Source organism: Pantherophis guttatus, chromosome 1, assembly GCF_059756535.1.
Source record: "Pantherophis guttatus breed Tessera chromosome 1, ASM5975653v1, whole genome shotgun sequence".
In the NCBI taxonomy this organism is placed as follows: Eukaryota; Metazoa; Chordata; class Lepidosauria; order Squamata; family Colubridae; genus Pantherophis; species Pantherophis guttatus.
In genome coordinates this window covers 117,488,017-117,496,070 of record NC_142063.1, presented here as the reverse complement: position 1 = coordinate 117,496,070, position 8,054 = coordinate 117,488,017, and the positions used below count along the sequence as shown (strand labels likewise).

General features: G+C 41.7%; 1 protein-coding gene across 1 annotated transcript in view; it reads left to right on the top strand.

Annotated features, from left to right (window-relative positions):
* Window positions 1-390: 390 nt before the first annotated feature.
* The window catches only part of LOC117675306 (unconventional myosin-X-like), a 44,287-nt gene continuing 36,623 nt past the window's right edge, over window positions 391-8,054 (top strand). Inside the window, exon 1 of the mRNA XM_087881610.1 lies at window positions 391-1,098. Within this exon, the coding sequence (XP_087737736.1) occupies window positions 1,078-1,098 (21 nt within the window). The 5' untranslated portion in view covers window positions 391-1,077. The remainder of the gene's footprint in view (window positions 1,099-8,054) is intronic.

Below are 8,054 nucleotides of genomic sequence, written 5' to 3'. Positions count from 1 at the left end.
ATAGGCACGTATCAAGCATCTATACACGTGATGTGTTTCCACTCTCTCTAATTAATCACTGGTTCTATTGTATCTTCTTCGGGATCCTTTTTGTATAAATTATAGTCTGAGTTAATAACATTGTGTGTTCCTGGGGCTTTCACTACTTCCCCAAGGCGTCTAGCGACAATAAATCTCTGTAAATTTATAGTTGGTGTATCTTTTTTTTATTAAAGCTGATGTGAAATACGCCAACCCTAAGACAGCATACAATGAACAGCAGACACAACAGCTGCAGGTGGGTATTCAAACCAAAACCCAATTAGAGAGTTTCCCCGCCTTCAGTCGCGTCTGTATTTTAACCAAAACAACGTATTTTAATTTTTTTTGGGGGGGGGAAACAAAATCATTGGAAGAGAAGCGATTGTGTATGTGAATCAATACAACACGCAGCCGCAGAGAAGCGCCTACAGTGAAAGGTTCTCGAAGTGGTTGCGTATTTTTTTTAAAAAAAATATATAATTAGTATGCTTCTATTTGCACCCGCCAAACATCGAGGGATCAAAAAGTTCAAAAGTTGCAAGGCCTTCCGATCTCAACGTCCTGGAACGTATACAGCGCAGGGCCTGGAAACACCGCTTCTGAGCATGTACAGAGTGCTTTAGGGTTAGAAGGGCTGCTTTTTGTTCGTTTGTTTCCCGTCCGGCTCTAAATTCTCTATGAGCCTGGAGCTGGGTCTTCAGTGACCTCCGAGCGCTCCCCTCAGCCACGCCTCGAGGTGGAAGAAGGCAAAGGCGACGAAGGGACCCGCAGGCCGGAGTTCTCGCTATATGGCAAGACGCCACCCAAGGCTCTCCCGCGCTCCAATCAGACGCGGCTGAGGCGGAGTCGGAACTGGGACCGGCCACTCGCTTCGCCTCGCTTGCGGGATGTTGGAGCTGCTTCGGAGCGCGCCCGGTCGGCGCTAGAAGGTTTTTGTGGTTGGTGCTCCAGACCGGCTTAAGCCCTGCCAAGCGGACGCCCATGCGCTAGAATCGCGCTTGCCTTTTGGCTCGGCGGGAAAGCCTCTCCTCCGCCCGGCAAGCGCCTCCGAAGCAGATGGACCCTCAGCTGCAGGAGGTAAGAGCGCGCCAGGGAGGATCTTTTGACTGCTGTCTCGCCATCTCCGAGCCCTTCGTCCCTTGGCGCTGAGATTTTCCTCTTCGTCGCTTCCCCCCCTTTTTTTTTTTCGGGAAAGGGGGGCGGGCAGGAAAAGGCCTGGATTCTCTTTTGACCCGGGCAGAGGTGGCTTGCTAGCCAAGGAGATGGAGCCGTTCCCCTGCCAGACTTTGATGCCCTCCCACCCCAGACAGTCTGCTGGGCTCGATTGCAGCTAAACGGCTGAGCAAGGTTTGCCAAAGGTGTCGAGGTTGGAGTAGCTTCTTCTATTTGAGACGGAGGTCTACCAGCTGACATTGCCAGGGGGCATCCCGACTTTGCCCATCGGAGATGCAGAAGAGGCGCCTTGTTTTCACCTCCCTTCTTTGCCAACGTGTCCCGGTTCCTTTGCCTCCTAGGCATAAGGAGACATCCAAGTCTGCCTTTGGCAAGAGAAGGGTTGAATCGGCCCCGAGCCCCATTGCAGAACTGCCTTTAAAGAGGGAAGAATAACACTGTAGTCCAGTGGCCATTCCATTAAATTCAGGAGCGGAGAGTGTAGCTGGGTTGTGCTGTCAACCCTTGAAGGAGAGACTAAACGCAAGGCAATTTAAATAGCTTGGGTTACAATTGCCAAACATCCCGGATAGTGTGACCAATTGAGGCTGATAGATCAGAGGTTGGGAAAGGCTGCTGCATATATATACATATATATATGCCAGGACTATAGCAGGAAAATGCTGGCTCTGGTTGAAGAGAGTAATGAAATTCTATGCTGGCAGGTTTAGGCCTAAGGAGTAGACTAGTATAATGTGTGAATCCTATGTGTGAATCATTTAGCTGAGGAAATCACACTTCAGCCTAGGGCTTAACTCTAGGAGGGGGTGAAGGGCATTTTACTGCCACTGATAACCATCAGGATAACCATCGGTATACAATTTGCTTCTGGCTAGAGTCTTTCTTTCTTCTGCCTGCTTTTAACAGGGAACATGCCTCTCTGGTTATGACAAAGATGGCTTTGAACCTTGAGTTGCTCCTTACTTCCTGGAGACTTCATGATTCTTTCCTGCATCTGTACATATTGAGTGATTTTACTCTGCAGATTTTTGCCTTTTGCTAGGTATGTAAAAGCTGCATCTGTACGGAGGAGGCAAAAAAGAACCAGCAAGAGTAATTCCTTGATTCAAAGTGACTGTTGCACACTCATCTTTCCTTCTTCCACAATTAGTGTCTTTTAACTTTTATGTCAGAGAAATTTCCATCATTATAACAGCAGACTATGGGCACTGGCAGATATGTATAGGTGTAGGACGCATGTCTATATACTGAGAATGTGCACAGTGGAATCATGAGACAAAAAACTATGATAGATGCAAAGCAAATAAAGTACATGTGAGTAGATTTGTCTTGCCTATTAAATTCCTGAGGAAAAAAAATGACAATAGTTTCCCATTCTAAGTATATTCTCCCTGAAATGCTTCATATGGGTTTTGACAGTAGTAATACTACCAGTTTTATTTATTATACACTTACAAGTAAGTTCAGTACAGATGGAATTAATTTCCCAATACATAGGCTTAGGATTGGAGTCTTCTTTTAATTTCCAGGTCGTGATGATTTCTATATGAAACTGTCTTTTGTTTAAGAAATCCAGAAGTGGGGAAAGGTGGTATTATTATTCTAGAACAGTATTTCTCAACATTACTCATTTTAAAGATGTGTGAACTTCAAATCCCTTCCACATGCTGGCTGGGGAATTCTGGGATTTGAAGTTCACATATCTTTAAATGGCCAATGTTGAAAATTGTTGTTCTACAGCATCCTTGCTCTTTCACCTTATTAATGAAGCCATGCTATGAACTGTTTTGTGCTTTGGGTGTCTTATTTCTGTGATTTCTGAACTAGCCAGGTACCTTTGAGTACAAGATAAAGTTGCCTTCTTCAGTGTAATGACTTTAGTTCTGATGGAAATACCATATTAACCTCAGAGTTGGGGAAACAAGGGTTAGCATGATTGGGAAAAGCTAGACGCTCCTACTGCTATGCAGCTGCTTAATTGGCTTCATGCTCTATGTATCCTGATGCACATTTAACTTTTGTGATCTGCCTGAAGCCATTTTCTCCAAAGCTTTGACTTGGTTGATTAATTCAATCTACATACCCCAAAGCTTCAACCAACTGCTTAATTTATACAATAAGGCCTATCTGTAGGACTTCTTTGTGTCTCTTGATCCTAGCCCAGAATCTGTCTATAGTGAGCCAAGAGTTGGTAGTAACCTTGTTATGATTATGAGGCAGGATCCTGCACTCTTTGTTCCCCTTCCATGGAACAATAGTAGGTCCCTAGGCAATATAATAATGTATAAATGTAGTTCTGTCTTCTTCTGCGGAAAGGAAAGGGCCAGCTGCTTTATTCAAGCCAGATGACTTTCTAGGGGAAGAGCTGATGGGTTTGGAGGCTCCCCTTGATTAGTCCTGAGGGGTTCCCATCTTGGTTCCTTTCTCAGCCATTAAGCTAAGTGTATGAGCATTAGTGGAACAGGAGCAGATAATGAGTTTAAGAGGTTACTTCTTGGTTTACTTTATCCAAACATCTGCTTGATTTTATGGAGTCTACCTCCCAATCCTCACCCAACAAACTGTGTCTGTTGTTGCCTCTCCAAGATTCTCTTTCTGCAAAATGTAATTAGGAGCTGCTATATTCTTTGACTGATTAACCTAATCTGTTCAGGTCATCTGGTGTCTGGCTGTAATTGTAGGAAGTCTTGATTTGCATGAGAGCATCTTCACCCTAGTTTTTTTTTCAACAGCTACTGCACCATAGCCACTGTGGAAAAAAGGTTGGAAATATGAATTGGTAATAGCAGGAGCATCCCAGCCTCACAACTGGCTTCTACTATTTTATCTCCATGATAAGTTTATTTTAACCTTGATAGCTTATGAATATATACTTTTCCTTTTTTCTTTGCCTATGTGGAACAAGAGCCTAGTTATTTTATACAGTCAGTGACTGAACCGGGACTTTCTTGTAACCTACACACTTGATTTTTCTGACAGCTTCTTTATTTGGATTAACTCTTGATTGAGAAGTGTGGGGTCTATTAGTGGAATATCTGAAAGGGACCAGCAGTTTAGGTCAAATTGGCAAGAGTATCTGCTGCAGATCTTTTAGCCTGATGCATTTTGTCATGCCAAAGAACAGTAGATTTCATTTCTCTACTCTGATCTTCCCTGCTCTCTGCCTCAGCTGGTCCCTGGAGTGCCAGAGTGTTGTATGCGAGACTATACTGTATATCATTTTGCCATGTCTTTCATCTTATAATAAAGCATGATGATGGCCACCAATTTATACCTCTTAAAAAGGGAGGGGAAAATGCGTTGAATCCATTATATTAATGTATGAAGTACATGATTGCTTGTTGAGTATAGAAAGGCATCCTGGGCATTATGATTTTGCATTGTTAAACCTTTATTATTTTATATTTCTTAACTTAGTTTTGTTGTTACTGTTCAACATATTATAGGACTAAATCTTAGCACAAATCAAGACAGGTAACCAATAAATTGCATCTTTATTGAATAAAAAGCCCAAATTGCCAACAGAAATACCTATAAAAAACCTCATATAACAAAAATAATGGAAATTTTAAACAGAAGAAAAACTAAGTCTAATAAGAAGCAAAGTATAAGAGACAAAAAAATCATTGTCTAAAACCAATTGTATTTTTTAAAATTGATATGGCCAACCATTAACAAATGTTCTTTAATTTGTAGAGTTTACTGCAGTGCTGAAGGGCAAGGAATGAAGTGGCAAATCTTCTGAGGACGGAGGTTTCATGTCCAATATGAAAGAGCCCATTCCATGTCTTCCCTTGCAGCTAAGCCTCAGCTTTCAGAGAACTGATAGATTCAAAAAGGGAAGGTTGCGGTTAATGATAATACAAATTCCAATGAGAATATTTACAGAATGGTAAGATAAGCAGGTTGTAATGAATGGGCAGAATAGACTCAATGGTGGTTGTGTTTTGATTAAAATTGGACTGGGAATTGATAAAACCAGATGGGGTTATCTATGGTCAGATAACCCCATCTGACCATAGAACTCAGTGGGTGACTTCGGATCAGTTATGATCTATTGGGTACAACAGGTAGCAGCATCTATCTAACTATGGTTTAACATCAAAAAACAAAGCAAGGTTGAATCTGGTTAATATTTGAAGGAGAGGCTGAAGGCTAGACAAGAAAGTCAAAAAAGCATCCAGGAATGGTAAGGTAGAAGAATGGAATGGAATGGAATGGAATGGAATGGAATAGAATAGAATAGAATAGAATAGAATAGAATAGAATAGAATAGAATAGAATAGACTTCTTTATTGGCCAAATGTGATTGGACACATAAGGAATTTGTCTTTGGTGCATATGGTTTCAGTGTACATAAAAAGAAAAGATACATTCGTCAAGAATCATTAGGTACAACACTTAATGATAGTCATAGGTTACAAATAAGCAGTCAAATCATACTAGGAAACAATCTATTCTATTCTACTCTACTGTACTCTCATATTGTTTCATACTTTCATATTGTTCAAAAAAATCACTCTGAATGGAATTTGACTTTAAATAATCTTCACATTTTACATTTATTTTCTAGCAACCCAACGTTTTCCACAGAGTCATTGATATGAAAATAACATTAGAGGAGAATAACCCCCAGCCCATGTGGGTATCCTTAAATTCTCAGAATCAAGTTGGGAATAGAATGTGATAACTAAAACAAATATAATGGACTAATCAGAGAAACAGTTTGGTGTAATGGCTAAGATATCAGGCTAGAAATCGGGAGACCATGAGTTCGAGTCCAGCCTTAGGAACAAAGCCAAGTGGATGATCTTGGGCCACTCATCCCTCTGGGCATGGAGCTATTCTAGTTGCTCCCCTGTTAGTTGGCTTTCCTCTTATTCCTTGGCATTGTGGTGGTGACGGTGGTAGTTTTTGTTATTGCGGACTGCATCCTTGGCTTCAAGTAGCAGATCATTGCTGTGTTTAAAAACATTGCTTAAAAACAAGCTCATTCATTTGAAAGAGCATCCCGATGGGGAGTAGTGGCACCGTGCCCATTGTGCCAGCTTCTTGACTACCTCAGCATATGCTGCAGGCAGGCTGCCCTGCTCTCGAGGGACTCTTGCCAGCGGTCTTGGGCAATTCCAGGTTGAAATTGAGAGCAAATTTTAGAGAGCTCTTTTGTTTTACTTACTTTTTTTTTTTTTAGCTCTTTTAAGAAGCTACAGTGTCTGCAGGGACCAAGGGATGAAACTGAGCTTTGGCTTCTTGCTAGACGTAACCAAATCCTACTCAACCAGAGAGGAGTGGAGTGTGGGGAGGAAGGGAGTTTTAATTCTAGGGAAGGCAAACATTTGCTTATATTAACAACAATAACTTCTGGAGAGAGAGAGAGGGAGAGAGAGAGAGAGAGAATGACTGAAAGAGGCAAGAGGGAATAGCAAATAGGAAGTCCAAGGGAATTGGCCCAATGATTGTTCTTTGCTTGCCTGTCTGGAGGCAAGAAATGAGTGAAACAAGACTCTCAGTCTTTTTATGTCCGTGGATTTTGTGGATGAACAGGGATATTTGAGTCAGGTTCTGAGAAATGACTTTCTCTAGACTAGTTGCATCTGGCCCGAACTGAGCAGTAGACTCCTAGTTTCCTTTCCAGTGGGTAACCCTGTGGCTGATGATTGCCCTGGCAAGCATAATCTTTTCCATGGCTTCTTAAGCTTCAAGCAAACCTCCCTGCATACGGATTGCGCATCGTGGCTCGCTAATATTTCTGCTTTTTCTGTGATGTGCTGCATTGCCTGATAGCTTTGAGGAAACGGAGCAAGTGAGGACCAGTGCTTTGATAATAGTACATATGTATGTATATATGTCTCTAGATGTGGCCCTAGCAGGAGCAGAGTCTCAGTCAAACCAAATGGAAGATTGCTGTCATCTTTTGGAACCAGGTTTTGAGTATGAATAGGTTTACTGTGCTTGTATTTGTCTGCTCTCCCAGTGGTTTGAGCCTTGCTGGGCTGACTGCCTCTGTGTGCAGTCTGAAGAATAAATGGTGGCCTATTTTCAGAGATTTGGTTTTGGGTGGGAAGACAATGGAGTCTCAGGCATCCTTCTGTTGACTCATTTGGTTCATAATGCTGCCACTCTAGGGTAACCTGTAAAGTTCCATGTAAAGAGCTGGAAGATGATGTTTATAAATAGTCCATAATCGGTCAGGTAAATTATTGCCTTGCCAGATACGGAAGTGGTTATGGTCTGTACGAAAATCTATTGTTATCATAGCCTCTGAATTCTATAAGGAAGATTTGAGTGACTTAGCTGGTGAATCCAAATGATAATAAATAGGTTGGTTTTTTTTCTAACAATTCAGGTAAGACTCAAGTAAGATATTGATCTGCACCCATTGTGTTTGTAGTTGTACACAACTGTTTCACAATGAGACCTGGTTCTCTCATCCCATTTAACTTTATTGCATTGTTTAAGATAATCTTCATTAAGAGAAAAGAGAGTGATTGGTCCAGGTTCTCCAGGTAACTTTCCAAATGAGGGCTATGTGTATAAATTAGAAAGAATTTCAGCTACCTGCAAGACCCCAATGGAAGGAAGCATTCACCAAAAATGAAGGCACAAGAGAAATTTCTGATGGAAAAATTTGTAATCAGTATCTCAACAGACTGCCTAAATATTAAATTTCTAGCCCCCTCTCTCCCCCAGCCCTCCTTTTTGAGCCATACCCTATTTTGAGTGGTGGGGTTGGGGTTTTTCTTATAGATGCCTGGAGTCTGAAACCTTTACTGATAATTCTGGAGAATCAAAGATTTACCACTGAACTTGATCAACCTAGGGATTTCCAGTCTTAATCCAATAGTAACTACCAGCTCCAA